This window comes from Desmodus rotundus, chromosome 9 (genome assembly GCF_022682495.2).
Source record: "Desmodus rotundus isolate HL8 chromosome 9, HLdesRot8A.1, whole genome shotgun sequence".
Classification (NCBI taxonomy): domain Eukaryota; kingdom Metazoa; phylum Chordata; class Mammalia; order Chiroptera; family Phyllostomidae; genus Desmodus; species Desmodus rotundus.
Window position 1 is genome coordinate 16,401,527 of NC_071395.1, and position 20,365 is coordinate 16,421,891.

General features: G+C 39.7%; 1 protein-coding gene and 1 long non-coding RNA gene across 4 annotated transcripts in view; one reads left to right on the plus strand and one right to left on the minus strand.

Annotated features, from left to right (window-relative positions):
- Nucleotides 1-20,076, plus strand: part of EDNRA (endothelin receptor type A) — a 54,060-nt gene extending 33,984 nt beyond the window's left edge. The window contains exons 4-8 of the mRNA XM_024569256.3: nt 7,648-7,846; nt 11,161-11,313; nt 15,269-15,402; nt 15,821-15,929; nt 17,607-20,076. Of these exons, the coding sequence (XP_024425024.1) occupies nt 7,648-7,846; nt 11,161-11,313; nt 15,269-15,402; nt 15,821-15,929; nt 17,607-17,747 (736 nt within the window). The 3' untranslated portion in view covers nt 17,748-20,076. The remainder of the gene's footprint in view (nt 1-7,647; nt 7,847-11,160; nt 11,314-15,268; nt 15,403-15,820; nt 15,930-17,606) is intronic.
- Nucleotides 1-20,365, minus strand: part of LOC112312674 (uncharacterized) — a 251,719-nt gene that overhangs the window by 192,511 nt on the left and 38,843 nt on the right. The window lies entirely within an intron of this gene.

Consider the following 20,365-nt stretch of genomic DNA (forward strand, 5'->3'; position numbering starts at 1 on the left):
ATCACCTCCATGCATGGGAAAAATTAACTAAATGTTCAATCACAAATGGTCAATTCTGTATCAGATGAGATGTTCTTGGTTTTAATTAAGACTGGGTCTCGGTTTTAGATCAAGAAGATAAACCATTTTAAAATTCCACTCCCACAAAAATCTATCTTAATCAAGGAGGTTTTTCCTTGGTAATAAGCTCATCATTCTTTGTTCTCTGGGTCCTTTCTTTATTATTTTTACATTTCATTTGGCTTGGACTCTAAGCTTTGGGACCTGTATGTAAGGAATCCATCTTGCCATTTCCGTTTCAAAAGCTTTCACACTGCAGAATGAATCATTCACATTTAATTCCTAAAGATAAGATACATTTGCTTTGAGTCTTCATTTGGTTGCATTGTATTCTACTAAAAATATTAAAATCTTTATTTTTTTTCCGAAATCAAGGAGCAAAAACAGGGAAACTGGACCCATGATAGAACAATTTGCAACTTGGACATCCATGCTATCGTTGCATGAGCTGAGTCAAATTATGGCTCAGAAAGTGTTCAAGATGTTTTTATATTTTTAAATATTATGCATATCTTTCATTTCCGTTGTTTTTGGGAAAATAATGAGAGTGACTGTACATCCAAGTGCTGTACAGTTTATTATTCTGTTGATCATTCAAGGAGCACAGATGCTATAGGATCAAAGACAAGCTCTATCAGCTTCCGATCTGAATAAGGTAAATGAGATGCTTTTGACTTGTACCAAAATTGGTAAACTTCCATTGTTCATTTCCACTCTAGACTCGTCTCAGTTTGACCATTTCACTAATTCCTCCTCAAAACTGACTCTTATTATTTGTATTTTACATCCATAGTCACTTAAGAAAAAGATAAAGTGGAAATTCCATAAAAAGACAGGAAATTTAGAAATTAACTTTGATCCTTAATTCAGCTTTATCAGTGAAATGATTTTTAATTTATTTTACTTATTCATTTTAGAGAGAAAGAGGAAGGGGAAGAGAGAGAGATGGAGACAGAGAGACATTGATTTTGTTGTTTCACTTATTTATTCATTGATTGTTTCTTGTATGTGCCTTGACCAGGGATTGAACCCAAAACCTTGGCACACAGGGACAATGCTCTAACCAACTGAGCTACCCAGCTAGGGTCAGTGAAATAATTTTTTAAATGCTAAGGCTGGGTACTTCTAAAAGTATACTTCTAAAATGAATGAATTTTTCCCAACAAAACATGAATAATCACCCATTACCAATGATCAAAATAGATATTATTACATGCTGTGAAAAGTTTTATGTGTTCCTTTGAGTTTGGTGGGAGGAAAAAAGAGAGCAGGAGTGGGGGAGGAGAATCAGTGCTGTTCTTTGGAGTTAATAGTCATGTTTGAAGTGGAAGATGACAGGGGTCAGACCAGTAAAAAGGTCTGGGTACATATTCAACTTGTAGTTAGAAGTTGCCTAGGGAAGGAGGTTGTAAAAAGATCAAACCCTTTAACAACTGCTCCAGAATGATGTATAATTACATACCCAGAAAAGTCACAAAGATCCATTAATAAGGCAACTTAGATATGCTTCAAACTCAAAAGTCAATGTCAGTTCTTCATGCCATCACTTCAAATAACTGCTCAGTGGTCTCTGTGGTATCCTCAGAGATTTGTCCTACCGTAAGAAGCATGGAGGTGATTCTCTGAAAACCTTCCTTTTTACATAGACACGGACGCGGTTTCTCCTCATTCTCCTGGTATTACCGTTTTCCTTTGCTGCATGCCAGTAGTGAGGACGTGGAAGAAGTGGCTGAGTCGGAAGGCAGAGAGCCTAGGTACTGGACAAAGTCAACAATGGCCGTAGGACAACTCAGGGTCTCTTTTTGGGTTCTATTCCCCATTGCGCACAGTTATTCATTTTCTTAATCTTAACTCTGATATCAAAATTAGGAAACTGGTTAATTTTTCTAGCTCATTTTTCTTTGATAACCAACTACCCCAAAACAGCGATTTACACCATTTTAAACAATTTTATTATTATCTCACCAGCTGGATTTCAGCTGGCAGCTGAGTGTCTCCTGGGTCCGCGGCTCACATGTCTGGCCTGTCAGCCAGCACAGCTGGAAGGCTGAGCTCAGCGAAGCCCATCTCCCTCTCCACGTAGTCTGGGGCCCTTCAACACACATTCTGTGCAGCAGGCTCAGGGCTCCAAGGGGAACCTGCTGCTCTGCTTAGAGGCCAGGCCTGAAACTGGCAAAGCATCATTGCAGCTGCACCCCAGTTGAAGGGCTCAGATGAAGAAGTGTCAAAGTGTCTGCAGTTATCTTTTAACGCACCAAACCATGTTTCTCTTTAAAATTCTCTTTGCTAGCTTTTACCTCCAAACCTCTCTACAGCAATTGGTTTGTCTATCACATGAGGCATAAATCATAAACACACATTACAAGTAGTCAGGTTCACTGTTAGAGACATACAGAGGTTAAGACAGAAGTGCCACTTTACCTTATAAAATGGAAAAATTAAAGGAAACATAATGAATTCTAATGTATACAAGTATTGATAGGTACCTGATAGAAGGGTTTTTAAGGTACTTCAGTTATCCTACCCACTCATATAATTAATTCTAGAAAATCATTGAAAATGAGAAAAAAAATTTGTAGGTGTGTTATTCACAACCTTCAAAGACTACAAATGTGAACATAAGATAAAGTTTAAGTAAATTTTACCAATGTCTTGTTATATTGGGTAGCCATTAAATTAATACATGCCATGCCTCTGTAGAAACATGAGTATTTTTATAATAAAATGTAAGTAAAGCTAAAAATAAAATAGTAACTGATGATTTTTATATTTAAACTATGTTTATGAGAATAGAAATAGACAAAGAATAAGAATTAAAAAGTTTTGTTGAAGTAGTATCATTTGAATTGGTTTTTACACTGTTTTAAAGTATCGATACATTCAATACTAAACTTTTAAAAATTTAATGACTATCCCAGACCATACCATAAAGATTTAAAAATACTCAATAAATATCTCTGGTCTTAAAAACGTGTAAAAATCTATTTATAGAAATATAAATCTCAGTAGATTGAGTGCCAACCTGCAAACCAAAGGGTCGCCAGTTCAATTCCCAGTCAGGGCACATGCCTGGGTTGGGGGCCAGGTCCCCAGTAGGGGTTGCTTGAGAGGCAACCACACATTGTTGTTTCTCTTCCTCTCTTTCTCCCTCCCTTCCCGTCTCTCTAAAAATAAATAAAATCTTTAATAAAAGAAAAAAATACAGGGTGAGGCAAAAGTAGGGTTACAGTTGTGAGTAAATGAAACACAGAGTTTATTCTTGCATTATTGGTTATTAATTATTGAATTGTTTTCCAGATGAACAACTGTAAAACTATTTTTCCCCATGCTTCATATGGCAACAAACATCTTAATAAATAAAACATAATTTATACTTTTATTTTGGCACATCACATGACAGGGCACAGGGTGACATCATGGGAAGACTCACCAGGAACCGGCAGGCCAGAGCCCCGCTCCAGGCCTCCCAAATCCACGGGAGGCCAGGCAGAGAACACGGCAATGCCAGTCCTCAGGCTCCAAACTGGAACACGAAGGAGAGAACCACCAGCCCAAAGGTTCCTCCTGGTGATTTAGTTATTTGTTTCTAAAATTCTGAATGTATTGGCCCTTTATCTATTGGCTAATTAAGAGGCGGCTTGAAACATTAGAAAATGTTTAGAATGTAGTGTGCTATTGACTTTGGCCACCACAGACAAATGCATCAGTAAAGAAACACAGACGATTAATTCAACAAATACTTATTCAGCACCTATTTGTGTGACCGACACACAGAACATCTACCTATGGAGCTTACATTCTAAAGGGGGGGGTGGGCAGAGACAATAAATAAAATGGTGGAAGAGAGAAAGGGGAATGAAAGCTGACTTTAAAGTTTTGGCCCGAGGTGGTAAAGACTGGAGAAAGGGCAGGCATGAGGTCAAGGAAGAAGACAAGAGACAGTTTGGGTGAGTTTAAATGCCTATTAGATAAATTACATTGCATTGTGGGTTCCCCACCCCAAGTCAAGTCTCCTTCCATCGTTTATCCCCCCATACCCTCCTACACCTCCTGCCACCCCTCTTTCCCTCTGGTAAGCCCACACTGTTGTCTGTGTCTATGAGTTTTATTTTATTTTATTTTGCTTAATCCCTTCACTTCTTCACCTAGCCCCCCACCCACCTTCCCCTCTGACAGCAGTCAGTGTGTTTTCTGTATCTATGAAGTTTGTTTCTATTTTATTTGTCAGTTTATTTTGTTGATTAGATTCCACATATAAGTGAAATCATACAGTATTTGTCTTTCTCTAAATGGCTTATTTCACTTAGCAAAATACTCTCCAGGTCCATCTGTGCTGTCACAAAAAGTAAGATTTCCTTCTTTTTATGGCCGTGTAGTATTCCTTTGTGTAAATGTACCACAGCTTTTTTATCCACTCATCTACTGATGGGCACTTGGACTGCTTCCAAATCTTGGCTATTGTAAGTAATGTTGCAATGAACATAGGGGTGCATAAATTTTTTAGAATTAGTGTTTCGGTTTCTTCAAGTATCTTCCCACAAGTGGAATCACTGGGTGATAAGGCAGTTCCATTTTTAATTTATATACATGTAAGTGCCCCTATGTTGGGTACATAAATGTTTACAAGGGTTATATCCTCTGTTAGATTGCTCCATTTATCATTATGTAGTGTCCTCCTTTGTCTCTTGTTATAGTCTTTGTTTTAAAGTCTATTTTGTCAGATAAAAGTATTGTTACCTTAGCTTTTTTTTTTCATTTCCATTTGCATGAAATATCTTTTTCATCCCTTTACCTTTATTTTGTTTGTATCTTTCATCCAGAGGCGAGGCTAAATTCCCCCAGGCTGATACTACAAATAAGATGGCATCTGAGATGTGCGAGGGACTCAGCACAGGGATCCTTGTGGCTGTCCCTTTAGCTCTCTCTCCAGAGCCACAAACCCCAGTCTCTCCTCATGTGACTCTGTATGCCCCCCCCCCCTCTGCCAGAGCCCAGCATGACTGGCTGCAAACAAGATTTTCCTTGCTGGCCCTTCAAGAGGGCATCTGTGTCTCTAGCTGACTCTTGTCTCTCCCTGATGGACAGAATCCCCACTGATTTCCACAACCAGATGTTAAGTGGGCACCTCTTCTCAGCTCTGGTGCTCAGGGCTGGGGATCCTGGCTTGGGACTGAGACCCCCATGCTTCTCAGGGAACCTCTGCAACTAAGATGTCTCTCTGGAATCTCAGCTGCTGCCATGGGAGCCGAGCCAGCCCTTTGCAAGTCTCTGTCCTTCCTACCAGTCTCATTGTGGCTTCTTCTGTAAATACTTGGTTACAAGACTTCTCTCAAGCTAGTCTTCCGTTGGCTGCTCAGTTGGCTACTAGGCTGATTGCTCTATATTTCAGTTATAATTCTAGTTTGGTCCTGGGAGGAGGTGAGTGTAATATCCACCTACTTGGCTGACATCTTGAATCCCAGTATTTCTTATTTTCCAGACCTGTCCCCATCTCCATCATCATAATTGGTTTTAATTGCTCTTATGGTTATTTTCTCATTTCATAGAGGCTTTTTATTGTTGTTCAATTACAGTTGTTCCCTTTTCCCCCCATTACTCTCCCCTGCCCTACCCACCCCCACCTCCCACATTCAATCCTCCTCCCCCCCCATTTCATAGAGATTTTATCAAGATCAGTGTGTGTGTTAATGAAGGAGCAACTATAAATAATCCACTAAACAAGACACTAAAAATTGCCTCTACTCATTTTTCGATATTCAATTTACATTGGATTATAGACATGTAATATTCTGGGAATTTATGGCATTTTCATTGTAAAATGAAACTGGTCTGTGAGCATATCCATCATAAGAACACACTGACCACATTTTCTTACTTAAACTAACTTCTGTCTCCCATGCTGCCTAAGACATCTGGTTTTCTTACTCCCTTAAGAGATAAAGTGTTTTATTTAAATCACCTTTCCTGTAACTGAACTAAGAGGAGGGGAGAAGAAATAGATACAACTCACTGACAGCCTCAGGGTACAGACATTCTGTCTCCACTCCTTCTAGAGTTCACTGAACATCAGGCTGCCAGTCTAATAAGGCAACAAAGAAAAGTAAACAGAAATGGAAAGCAAAATAAATAGGTCTTGATCCCACTGGACATAGCCATAAATTTAAAAATACAATCTTGGCCATACTGTAAAAGGATTTCCTTGGTCTGTTTGCATAGCTGTATTTTATTCCATTCTGAACTAATCTGGACTTTTTTTTTTTTTACAGATTTTTACAGATTTACATCAATCTTATTTACCCTAGAAATCTTTTGCAAAACATTTCTTCTGCAAATTGTACTGTATATATGCTATATGGTATTACACATACCAAAACTATAGGTTCTAATCTATAGTGAAGACAAGATAGTATAATTCCTAGAATCTGTGTTTTCACAGATATACCTTGAAGGTATTCTGAGACAGAGCACTGAATATAAGGGTGGGACTCATCTTGATGGATATGGGTAGCTTGTTGGTTGCCTTGGCTTTACTGACTAATCTTCCACATTAAGTCACATGTCCTGTGAACCCATGTACACCTGTCTCCAATGCCTTGGTCTGTTTTACAGCCTTTTTCTGGCACTATCTAATGAAGCTATAAAAAGACAATGTTTCCTTTCCATTACAACAGCAACAAAAATTTGAAGAATGGAGCCACTAAAATACCACACTACATCACAGGTCCCTTCTCAATACTAAGTCTGAAAGTAGTTAGCACCAGACCATCGCATCTGATCAAAGACCATAGAATTTCTGAAACCAAACTTTCTTTAGACTTAACACTTAAATGTGATTATCATCACAAAAATATTAAAGTAAAAAAAGGTCAACACAACTTCTTAGTGCCGATTTGTTTTTAATTGGCATAATTGTTTAGTCACATTTATATTCTACACTTCTATAAGAACCCATTTTTCTATTAGACTGTAAACCCTAAAGATTAGAAATCAAGGCATCTTTGTCATTTTTATATATGGTAGCATCATGGGACCATGATGGGAGAGATATAGTCATTCTTTGACATTTACCAGAAATTCTGTCTATTTACTAAAACTGCCACCTGGTACAAGCCCACTGTGATCATATTTTGAGGGTGGAAGAAGAGAGGAGATGATGGAGTATCTATGGTCACTTAAGGGTATCTATTCACTTAAGGGTATCTAGCTCCATAGATAAGATTTCAAGTGTTTTGAATATATAAAGAAAAGTATGATATAACCAGAATAAGTATCCGCAGCTTTTACTATTCTTCCATCATCCAATTTCCCCCCAACTTAAAAATCACAGACACACCTATCCGATGCTGCCACATTCTACACTCACAAGATTTTGCTAAATGCCAATGAAGACTTCAAACTCAGATTTGCTAGGCAATGGATTTCCAAATGGGTAGAACTGTTAACGGCCCACCTGTTTTTCACAGAAAGGCTCACAGAAAGTCCCTAAAAAGCCAATGCTTGGTCACTGGCCAAGGGAAGGAGCTGTGGCATTTATAATTTTCTTAAATTGAAATAATTTAAAATTTCCATCGCTCCATTTCCTTCCAGGTACAGAGCCGTTGCCTCCTGGAGTCGAGTTCAGGGGATCGGGATCCCCTTGGTCACTGCCATTGAGATCGTCTCCATCTGGATCCTCTCTTTCATCCTGGCCATCCCTGAAGCCATCGGCTTTGTCATGGTGCCCTTTGAATACAAGGGTGAGCAGCACAAAACCTGTATGCTCAATGCCACGTCAAAGTTCATGCAGGTACAAATAGTTTAAAGGGGGTTAATTGGGGAGGACGGGGGAGGAGGGCTTCATTTTAGCTTTACCAAGACTTGTTGACACCCCCACAGTGCCCGGTGTGGTAGGTTAGGTATTCTTCAGTTGCACACACACACAAAAAGACGTTAACCCAGGGCTTAGCTTCTGGAATAGAACAATTATTTTGTTTTTACTCTTGTAGCACAACTGTAGATACAACTTTTGTTCTGCACTGAACAGCTCAGAATTCTGAAATACATTTACTAAAAACAGAGGGATGTATACGTATAAAGTGCTATTTGTTTTTATAATAGGGAGTAGAGCACATGCTGATACTTATTTCATGTTACTTGGGGAAATACATGTTGCTCACACACTTTTTAAAGAGAGCTTTACTAACTCAAAGTGGGAAGTCATACTTACATGTACAAATAATGTAAAGTTGCAGAACTTTTTTTTAAATTGTCCAGTTTAACAAATTCAGTTGTTGCTTAGTACACCTGGTCACATTAATGTTTCTCTGAAAAGCTTAATCACATGAGTGTATTGGGAAACATTCTTAAAGCGTGTATTACCTTTGCAAAACTAGTCAAAGGGGGCCTCAGGAGGAAAACCAGAAGGGTAACTATTTCTCTTAAATCAGCATAATTTAGTGCTTTGATGTGAGTTTCATGCAGCTCATATTCCACATTTAATCATTTACAGACATCTCAAGGTATGTTTTCTTAACTTGGAAAATTTACAAAATGAGTGGTTTTACAGTTGACCAGTTATCCTGCTTACACGTTCTTGTTTGAAAACTGGAATTACTCATGAAAGCTGCCGAACTGGCAAACTAAAAATTAAGGTCTGCTTATCTACTGACTTTTTTTTACTAAGTCAAATCCCCACAGTGAAAAACAAAATCAGTAAGAATTTGGGTAGTGTAAATAAGCAATATAAATATTTCTGGATAAAACGTTAGAGAGCTTAATGCCCTCGCTAGTGTGGCTCAGTGGATTGAGCGCCAGCCTGTGAACTAAAAGCTTGCTAGTTTGATTCCCAGTCAGGGCACATGCCTGGGTTGTGGGCCAGGTCCCCAGCAGGGTGCATGCAAGAGGCAACCACGAATGGATGTTTCTCTCCCTCTCTTTCTCCCTCCCTTACCCTCTATCTAAAAATAAATAAATAAAATATTAAATTAAAAAAAGAAGCAGCTTACTAATCACTAGAAGTGGACAAAATGAAACGAGATACTTCGTAATGACCGAGTCTCCTGTGTAGAGTAGTCAAGCAGGGGTAGCCACCTTTCAGACAGCAGGAACCGAGAGCGTTGCAGTAAAGGGTATGAGTTTGAACTGATGATTTTTCTTAATATTTGGCATTCTCTTTCTCCTCCTGTTCTTTTTTCTAATTTTATTTCTTCTCTTTGTTCCACACTTTCCTCCTCAACTTTGCTCTAACAGACTGGAGGGAGGCCCCTCCATACCCTTGCTGATGACATCAGTTCAAAGGGAATTTGTGACCCGTTGCTCTACAGGCCTCTGCCAGGGAGGGGCAGGGACTCCATCCAGTCTCCGCAGGGGTCAGCTTCCAGACCCTCTGGAGCTGCTTTTGAGCCATTCACACCAGTCAGCAATGCACCTGGAAGAAGGGGTTACAAGTTGAAGAGGGTTCTTAAAGCAGTGTTTATTGTGCACTTAAAAAAAAGAGAGTCCCTCTGATTTTTCCTGTTTGTTTGTTTTTTAAGTCCAGTACAGAAACCTCTCAACAGTGTGATGTGGGCAGGGAAATATTGGTATAAACAGACCTGAAATAACCAAACCCTTTGGGAATTTGTACTTAACCTGATGATAAAATTCAGGGGTCTGTGAACTTGAATGAATAATAAATTACATGTGTATTTTCACTAACTTCTAACTGAAATTTTATCATTTCCTTCTATTATGAATCTAGGCAATGAACATACAATAGTATTTAACAGTATCACGATTTTTTTCACTAATAGAAATAACACATTTTCATACCATATGACACCTGTATAACTTTGAAATATCATTTACGCTCATCATTACTTCAACATTCTGACAGTTATGAGAACCACCATTAGATATGTCATTTAATTGGTTAATAAATACATATATCAGAATTTTATTTTAAATAATTTGATACCATTTCTGTATAACTGATTTCCATTACAACCTTACATCTTTTATTTTATTCATGTAAAAGTATTATTCTAAGAAAGGATTATAATCTTCACCAGACTTCCAAAGAGGTCTGTGGCATAAAAATAGTTAAGAACCTCTGCCCAGAACTTTTCTTCCTCAGGGACCATTTATAGGCTATTTTAATAAACATGCTATAAATGCAGCCCACTGTGCCTCTTTCTATATTCAGAAACTGTCTAGTTTTTCATAGAGCGGCATGAGTAGCTTTTACTGTGGGAACTGAGATACTACGGGAGGCTGCATTATGTGGGAACTGAGATACTACGGGAGGCTGCATTATCCGTAGTAAATAAACAATCTGAAAATGAGAATAAGGAAAGAAGCATTTCCTTCCCAAGTATAATTAATTTAGTGGGAAGAAGAGTATATATATAATTTTCCAATTTCCATTTTTATAGGGTATTAACTTTTCTTCTTTAAAAAGACATAAAAGTAAATAATCCTGGTATTTACAAATCCTGCCCACAGGGAGACAATGCTCAATATGCTTTCAGATAAGGTACTCTGTTTTGATATTTTCCAGGTGGTAAGTGTTAAAAAAGAGCGAGAAGAGGCATGATAATGAATGGCTCAAACTGGCTGGCTGCGAGGTCACATAGCAGGAGTTCCAAGCAAAGAGTTAACTCCCAGTGACCAAAGCTACACAGATAAGCCATTCATAACCTCCCTGGTTCCAAGCAAGATATTCACATTAAGTACACTTTGATCATAATAATCAAAAGTAAACCAGGCACTAGGAAAACCTGGAGGCTCATTAATAAAGATAAATACATATTCTGTGTGTCTCAAAATCATGTTTTATGGGCTTTGGAACGGGATTCTTTTTATTGATTGGGGCTCTTCCATTTGAATATTAAAATCAACTTCCATTTATAAAAAGTATCTTTGCCAGGGTAAATTTATTTTAATGCAGTTCATTCGTGTACTATTTTATAAAGCCAGGGTAACTTCTAGAGTCTCCAATTTAATTGAGTTTTGAGCACCACCCCCAAGCTCATTACAACAACCAGACAGCGAACAGGAAGATGCTAAAGCTCCCAGAGGCACTGTGCAGCTAGTTTGCATTGTAAAGCCCCCTCCTCCTCTCTCCCTTTTCTGTGTTCACAGTTCTACCAAGACGGGAAGGACTGGTGGCTCTTCGGCTTCTACTTCTGCATGCCCCTAGTGTGCACTGCGATCTTCTACACCCTCATGACCTGTGAGATGCTAAACAGGAGGAATGGCAGCCTGAGAATCGCCCTCAGCGAACATCTGAAGCAGGTAAACGTAGTAAGATTATGAAAATCTGGCCGAGACTGTCTTGTCCTTGACAAAGGGCTATATTTAGCAGAGTTAGCCTGGTATCCCCAAAATAAAGACACTGTCTTGTTTGTCTGTAGGTCTCATTGTCTTTATAGTTACAGCATTAGGAATTTCTCTTGTGAAATAGGGAGCCTACCTGCAGGCAGGCCCACATAGGGAGGAGCTATTCTTGCCAAAAGTATATTGACCACATGCTTTGTGTGTGTTGGCTTGGAACTGCATCAGGACAAAAAGAAGCATATGGCTTTCTCCCCTAGCAGGCTTTGCAATTGTATTGTGGAAATAAAATGCAAACATGAAAACAACTGGAAAGGAGAATCACAAGACGTGGCAAAAGTAGCCTATCCTATAGAAAGCCAAGGAGGCTGTGAGATTAAATCATGGAGAAACTGTTCATAGATGAGAGGGACTGACTTGGTCATGGGAGATGAATGGGTTTGATGGGAGATGAATGGGTTTGATGGGAAGAAGAGGACACAGGGTATTTCACGTGAGAAAACAGGAGTCTAATTATGACACTGCATGGGAACCACCCATTTAGGGAGTGAGAAAGGACCCGAACCTCATTAAAGCAACATCAACAACATCAAAGATGAGGCTCTTGACAGGAAATGGGATTGGGTATGTAAGAAGAGGTCAAATTTTGGAGGGACCTAAGTTCTAGAATGTCCCTAAGTTCTAAGTCCCTCCAGGGCAGCAAACAGAACAGAGAAAGCCGTGAGCTTTAGAGGGCAACACTTGGGTCTTATACTTGCTGGCTTTGTGACAGTGGGAAAATTGCTAAACCTCTCTGAGCTTCTCATAAAATGTATATAATAAAACATAGAAGGGGTTACCTAATGCATAGAAGGTGTCTAATAGAATCCAACTCATAGTGAGTACTCAGAAAATGTTGATAGGTAGAATTCAAAGAGTAAAGCTAGGACTATAGGTAAGTTCTAAGTATCAACAGAGGACACCGAGCCACAGGAAAAGTTAGGGGGAGTTATCGATGGAACCTGTAAATCTGCCCTACATAATTCCCATACACAGACTCATTCATCATCAACAGGTCTTTTCAACTACTGTGCTTATTTCTCTGAGCTTCAGGTCCTTTTCTATAAATTGAGCATATTAGCATATAAATCAATGTTATGATAGGAATCAAAGGAATTAATGTGAACATACATACTTTGTAAAAATCTAACATACCATATAGATGGTAGCTATTATCTCCTATTGAAATGTAACAGGAAAATTATGTTGAGAAACTTTAGTATAAGTTTCTGTGTGTCTCAAAATCATGTTTTATGGGCTTTGGAATGGGATTCTTTTATTCAAGCATGAGAATTTCCAGACGTAAAACATTAAGTAATTAAGACCTCTCATTTCTGCAATGGAGGTAATTAATTAGAATAGATTTGTGAAAAACAGCCTTTTAAATGTTGGTTTTTGTATCAGCACCATGAGTGAGCCTGTTGAAGCTATATGTGGCATCTGCTCTGAAAATAATTCAGTACAGTTTGGGAGCAACAATAGTAGGATGCTCCTTCACATTCACCTACCATTTCTCAAGGTTGTTTGTTTGTTTGTTTGTTTGTTTTGTGGAGTATAAGCAAAGACCAGCCATGCATATGGAAAATCCACTGTCAGCTTGGGTAGGCCTGTAAATTAGGCAGGGCAGAGCCTCAGGGAATCACCGGGTCATGGCAAACAGCGTTAGGCTGATGGAGTCTCAGATACGCACCCACCTGCCAGTTTGGTGGCTCTGTGGGGGGAGGGCTCGGAGAAGAAACAACAGCCTCTCACGGTTTTATAGAGCACTCCCACATGTGACTCCTCCACGCATGCTGTGAGATAGTCTAGGCGGACACTATCCTTGTGCAGGTGGCTAAGAGACTGACTCAGCCAAATGGAAATTAGAACCCACGACTTGGACCTCATGCAGTAGACATTCCCTGTGTCACACTCAAAGCTGTGGCCGGTCCTAAGAGCAGAAGAGCAAGCCTGGTTGGCAGGCTTTCAAGTGGGACCATGGGAGAGCTGGGACAGTGTACAAGACCCTGCCACCCTCCGACTAGTATACTTCAGGGCTCTTGGTCTTGCTTCTTGCATGGTTTCTCGAATTTCTCTTCATTATACTGACAACAGCTTTACCAGGTAGGGATTGTGTTTGAATGCTGGTAGCAGAAAATCCAAAATAACATTGAGTAGCCCAAGGAGGGGTTTCTCTTTCTCCCACAGCAAAAGGTTCGTGTGCCATTCATTCAGCAGTGATGGGACTCGTCAGCAGGGCATGCTGTCTTGCTGACCTTCCATTCAGTATTACAAGACAGCAGCTATGGCTCTACCCTTATATCTGATTTCCAGGCAGAATGGAAAGAATGGAAAGAACATAGATCACACAAGCATTTGTGCAACAGAGGAGTATCTCCCACTTTTACGCAGCTTTTCAGAAACCTCACACAACAATTTCTGCTAAATCTAATTGGTCAGAACTGCGTCAGGTAGCCATGCAGATAATTAGGCCAGGCTCCCACACTGCTGTAACAAAATCAAGAATCTGACTGCCAGCAGGAAAAAATAGGAGAATTGATTTTGGATAAGCAAATAGCAGGCTGTCGTGGCAAAGTATTAATATTACCTTTTAAAAGGGCTGTCCTCTTTGAGGATATGTGCAGGGGAGGTGACCTCTCTCCTGATACTCTCCTTTTTTATTTTTCTGGACACACTATCTGTCATGACCACCTAAAATGATCCCCCATTCCTGCAAATTGGAATCCTTTATTCCTCTTAATCATTGCTCAGTTTATGTCTTCTATGAAGCATATCCCAGCTAGCCCAATAGCTCCACAAGATTAAAGAACTCCCCGTTCTTTGAGTTAGAGTAGCAATTTGTGATAACTGCTCCAAAATCTTTTAAATGACTCTATTAATCATGTGGGTGTGTTGCAGGCTTCCTATACCTAATGCTATATACTTTAGGTTGAATCAGCATTGCCCTTCCAAACCTGTTTTCAATCAGTCTTATTTTGACATTAACTGATCCCGGTTACAAACAACTTGCATTTTATGTTCCTAGTTAGGCTTCTAAATGCATGCACTGTAATACTCAAGCATAATGCACACAAATGACCGGTTGCTGATAATTCCTAACCTATGGTTTTTCTGATCCTGTGCAGACTTGGAAGTATGTAAACCTTCGGCTGAAGTCAGTCCAGGGTCAGCATGTCCCAGTTCTTCTAATCATCATCGCTGATAATCCTTTACCCTTATCCCTCTGCTTGCAAACAATGTATCTTTGGGAAATATATGTCATTAGTAAAATATTTTAAAAGCAAAAATATCCCAATGCTAGCTTTCTTCAAGATCAAAAAAAAATGGAGAAAACATACTGCTGTTGCTTTTAATGTTCTGTTTCCTGTTCCTATGCTGTTTTCCAGACATTTTTGCAGCTTTGTCCATTCTTTGTCATGGTGGGTTCAGTCACGTTGACTGCCACGCTGTCATTAATGCTAGCCAGTTACCTGATATTGAGGCTTTTAGCTAATGCTTTCCTTCATACTCCTACATTCTATTCACCACACACACTCAGCACACATACTCACACACACACTCACCCAGACTTGGCCAGTGTTGGCTCCACTCCAGCCAGTTCCCACCTCTCCCTGCCATAGAAACTCTGCCCTTGTCCTAACAGCCACCTGAAGCCACCATCCTCCCTGGCAGCTGCCCAAAAGGATCAGAAGCAACCCCCTGACCATGCAGTTGGGCTCCAAGTCTTAAAGAGGTGGAGGAGGCACTGCGAGACAGGCTGTTCTGCTTCCTCTTTAGCTCCTTTTTCCCTGCTCTCTACTTCCTTGTTGTGTTGGTCTTTTATCTAGTAGAAAAACACTGGACTTACTATACTTTTTTCCCTCTCACTTTCCTTTAGCGTCGAGAAGTGGCAAAAACAGTTTTCTGCTTGGTTGTAATTTTTGCCCTTTGCTGGTTCCCTCTTCATTTAAGCCGTATTTTGAAGAAAACCGTGTATAATGCGATGGACAAGAACCGATGTGAATTACTTAGGTACGATCCCATGTACCCATTAGGAAATTGCAGTTGCTCTGATTTTCCCAGTTATGATACTTTTACAAAACCATCTGGCCTATATTCTCATTAGCCCTGAAAATTAGAACTACCAAGTTGATTATTTTTTGTTTGGCTGACATAGCCCGTAACTGATCCCCAAACTTGGGCCCCCCGTGTCTCCAGTCTTGGCGCCCCCTTCCTGAGGCTGCGCGCAACAGTCTCCGCTAGCCGGTGGCGAGCAAATGTTCTGCAGCCCTGAAACTGCCGTCCAGACAGCAGCTTTGCAGCAGGTCTGCCTGCGGCCTCTGAGAAATGGCTTCTGGGCACGGAAGCCGCCTATTCTAGGAATAAATGCTAGTCTGCAGTTGTAAAAACACCATGTTCTAATTATTCTGCTCTGTTTCTTTTGCTCTAGTTTCTTACTGCTCATGGATTACATCGGTATTAACTTGGCAACTATGAATTCATGTATAAACCCAATAGCTCTATATTTTGTGAGCAAGAAATTTAAAAATTGTTTTCAGGTAAGGCTGTTTTGTAAGTATTTTTAAGGACAACCAAATAAGTATACTAAGTAGCCAACAGTCATGACTAATTCCAATTGTAAATACTACTTTCGTCAGCTATACAGGGGTCCTGCACAAATAATGACCCCTTTTTATTACAAAATCTTTTATTACAAAATCATAAGTATGTCATTCTGTAACATAACAATATCACACTCAAGCACACCATATGATATTTCAGGTGAAATGTTCAAATTAAAACTATACATTATTACCCGCATGTTATTACCCTACCAACCACACTCAAGCTGGCCTTACTTCTGCTAGACCCTGTACTTTCAGTAGAGAAGTGAAAGTCATTATTTTGTTAACCAGAAAGATGGTTAAATTGTCAGCATAAAAGAAAGTAATATCTATTCAGAGAATAACACATTCAGAGGTTAAAATTAAAAATAACTAACTTAATAACATGACAACCTGGTACTCTCCTTTAAAAAGAAATGCTCAGATGTGAGCTCCAGGCCACATAGAATACATAAAACCTATTCCTTATCTTGTTTTAGATTTTAACAATAGTCTCACAATTTCAGTAAAACATAAATTACATCTATTGTTAAGAAACCTCTTGCTAAATGCTACTTAATAGTATATTTAATAATAGCCTCTTCAAGGAAAGTAAATGTTCATTGCTCTGGAAATCTGAACTAATGTAATTGGATTTGAAATCTGTTTCCTTCTGTTCTTCAAACCTCCTTGTAGCTGAGCCAAGCCACGGCCTCCAGAAGCTCCATGTACTTCTCATTGATGTGTCATTTTCCCAGTTTCTGGAATGATTTTAGCATAGAGTTAATCCAAACTGGATCCTGTTATCTCTAACCAGGATGTTAGTTCATGGTACATATTAGGAAGGGTAGCATAGAGGTCAAGGGTGCAGGCTCTGGAAGCAAACAATCTTGATTTACATCATACATAGCTCTGCACTTGCTACCTGGCAAACCCAGTTCCAGGTGGTGCCCCTCCTGCTTCCTTAGTTTGCTGGTCTGTAATATCAGACAATCACGGTATGTATCTCATAAGTAGGATTCAATGGGTTAGTATATGTTAAGTGTTTGAAACAATAATAAGTGCTCGATAAGAGCTTATTATTATCTGGTGATAGAGTGGACAGGAGAAACACAGTGACTGCCCTCGTTGAATTTACAATCTAAAAGGAGAACAGACATATATTAACCCAGAATCATACATATAGATGAACCTTGGTAGTTTCATATAAGTTGGTAGGAAAACAGCACCCACCACCTAGGGCTGGGAACATCAGATGAGGGGCACGACGCAGACAGCCACCACAACAGTGGAGCGCAGTGAGGAAATGCCAGGCCTCGCCGAGCCCCCGACTCGTGCCCACCCCAAGTCATAGAACACTCTCCCTCTAGCCAAAACTGCTCCCCTTCCTCACTTGGTGAGTAGAGTGAAAACAAGAAAGAAGGGACCTATTTCTCTGCAGTAGAATGGATGGTTCAGCTTCTACCATGGGAGTACAGACTCCACACACTAGGTTACTGTTAAGGCTCACATTCTGTCCTCAAGTGCTTGTGGACATCTACCCCCCCTTGTTGGTGGGGGCCCAGGGCATCTGCATTATGCTGGAAACAGGCTGGTAGATTCATGTCAGTTCACATCTGTTCCTTCTCCCAGTCTTGCCTCTGCTGCTGCTGTTACCAGTCCAAAAGCCTGATGACCTCGGTCCCCATGAACGGAACTAGCATCCAGTGGAAGAACCACGAACAAAACAACCACAACACAGAGAGGAGCAGCCACAAGGACAGTATAAACTAAACATCTTCAGAAACATTCATCAATATTCCTTCAAATCCTATTGGAGAAAAAAAATCACACAGTAACTATGTCTCCAGAAGTCTCTTCTCACATGGCTCAGTCCCACCCCTGGAAAATGCTTTCCAAAGCATCAGAGAGTGGATTGGTTTATACCCACAAATTCAATGAATCTGACTTCTTTATCTACGTTACATATTCTGCATGTTATAGTCGGCACTAAAAGTGGTGAGAGTTGGCAGGGGGAAGGGAGACTGTTAAATGAAGCCAGAAGGATATTTACTACTTTTGCATGAAAATAGTTTTCAGTGCATGACTAGCTTTCATGGCCGTTCTGTGCAACGTTCAATGGGAACTGGTCACCATGAAAGTCTGGAGATTATGAAATAGAGATATTTTTAAAGTGTTGTGTTTTGTTTTGTTGCCAAGCACAGTATGGGTTTAAGTCACCTTTATTTCAGATATTATTCTGTGCCAGTATTTTTAAACTCATAGTAGCTTAAAAACAATTATTTGAGCTTATTTATACATATTTTGAAAAAAAAGCAAGTAAAACAGAATTTAGGTGAACAATTAGGTTAATATTTCTCGTGTCACTGTTTTTTTTCCGACATAAGTTCTCAAGCTGCGACAAATGCAGACACTGAAACACAAACTGGTGACCACACGTGGCAGTTCAGTCACTGCTACTTGAAGCATTTTTAAGAACTTACCTTTTTTTAGTGGTTTTTCATTATAGGAGATCCTGAACATAGTTTTATGTTAAATTTTAAAAGTAATGCTTGAGTCAAATAGTTCTATTTTTCATAAGACAAATCATTTTTATGTCCTTTTGGTAAAATCAATCCCATATACCAGAATTGAAATGTGCACGTCATTGAACTACACCCACGGCTTTCAGTGCGATGCATGGAAGTCTAAAGCACACCTAGGAGAAAAGGATTGAATATCTTTAGAAGATTTGGAAATTTTCATTGAGGTTTTCTTTGTAATAGTAGCACGTATATGTACGTACATACATACATATCTATGTAGATATATATACACATGTGTATATACATATACAGAGTATACATGTCGCCTCATATTCTTTGATTTGTCTTAAATGTTACCTGGCAGTAAGACTTTTTTGGCCATTCCATTGTCCACATAGGAAACGTAATTTCAAAGTGGCTGATTGATCACGTCACTGAGATATAATTACCCCCAAAGGCCGTCATGAACTAGGGCTCCTCAATTCTCCGGGTTTCCAGTATGAACTACAACACCTCCCCCACTCCCACTCCTCACACGGTCACCATTTCGAAGGGCCCACAGTGACTCTTGTTGGGCATTTCCCAAGATGTTTACAGACTGTGAGGATAGCAGAAGATCTTTTACTGTGTGTACATAAATATATATATACAACTATACATTTCTTCTAGTCAACTGTTCTGTTATTATCTCTATGGAGTATATATTTGTGTGTGATATCTGCATGTATGCGATGGGATGTGTGGACTTCTGTAATGCAATAGCAACGCCCTGTACTGGTGCCACAGCACACGCTCTGAGTGGAGTCCAGGTGGTCATTCATCATGACGACCGGCCTCAGTCGGTTTTAATCTGAGTGTTCATAAATCTTGTGACTACATCACCATTACAAATGGAATATGGGAGGCAGCATGGGCGGGGACAAGTCATCGGTTAACCATAGGGTTTTGTTGGTTGGTTGGTTTGATAAAACAGTATCTGGGGTTGTATATTTTCCTGTGATAGAGCAGAAATCATTAAACTTGGAAGTATTGTATTGTCCTAATCCTCAATCCAACTTGGTGATGAGGTTGTCAAGTGGTCAGCTGTTCAGATCAGACTTCACCGAACACATTACCGACGATGAACTAGCTAAGAATTTGTTGGGCTACATTTTGGCACAGTCACGTACAAAATGTCCTCAGCTTCCGGTCGGTCCACTTGCAGGGCTCCTTATGTGTAAGCGGTCCCTTCCATCGCTCCCCTGGTGCACGACATGCAGTGCTACATGCCCGTAATGTAATCCGTAAGTTCACACTGTCTTGTTAAGACAATTGTCTTTTTGTTTGAGATGCTTTGTCTCTTGCATATGAAGAACGCATTTTATAAGTTCAGAAAGTCATAGATTTCTGAATAACCACATAGGCTTCAATGTACATTTTGTTTATGGACCAGTAAGTAATCATGGTTTACTAGTAGGAAAATTTCTGATTTCTACTTTTATCACATCTTTCCAAGTAAATCTGTAGAAATGAGCCAAAAGCCAAGGCCCTGCATTGGCAGTGGCCTGAAAGTATAAAATAAAGTTTACAGAAAACTTGCCAGTGCCTCTTCATTTTTATACAGTTCTTCAGAGAAAATGCTTGTTACACACTGCCTATCGTAAACCTCTCCCTAGTAATAGCCAGGCAAGGAATTTCACTTTCAGATACTTCCTTCCTGTGCTGTATTCTCAACCTGCAAGTTGTGCTGAACGCATAACTCTCTCGTACATTTCTTCATTCAGCTTTCCAGTAAATTTTACTGAGCATCTGCTATGCCCCAGGAATTCTTCTAGGTACTGGAGATACAGCTGTGAACAAAGCAGGCAAAGTTCCTGTTTGGATAGG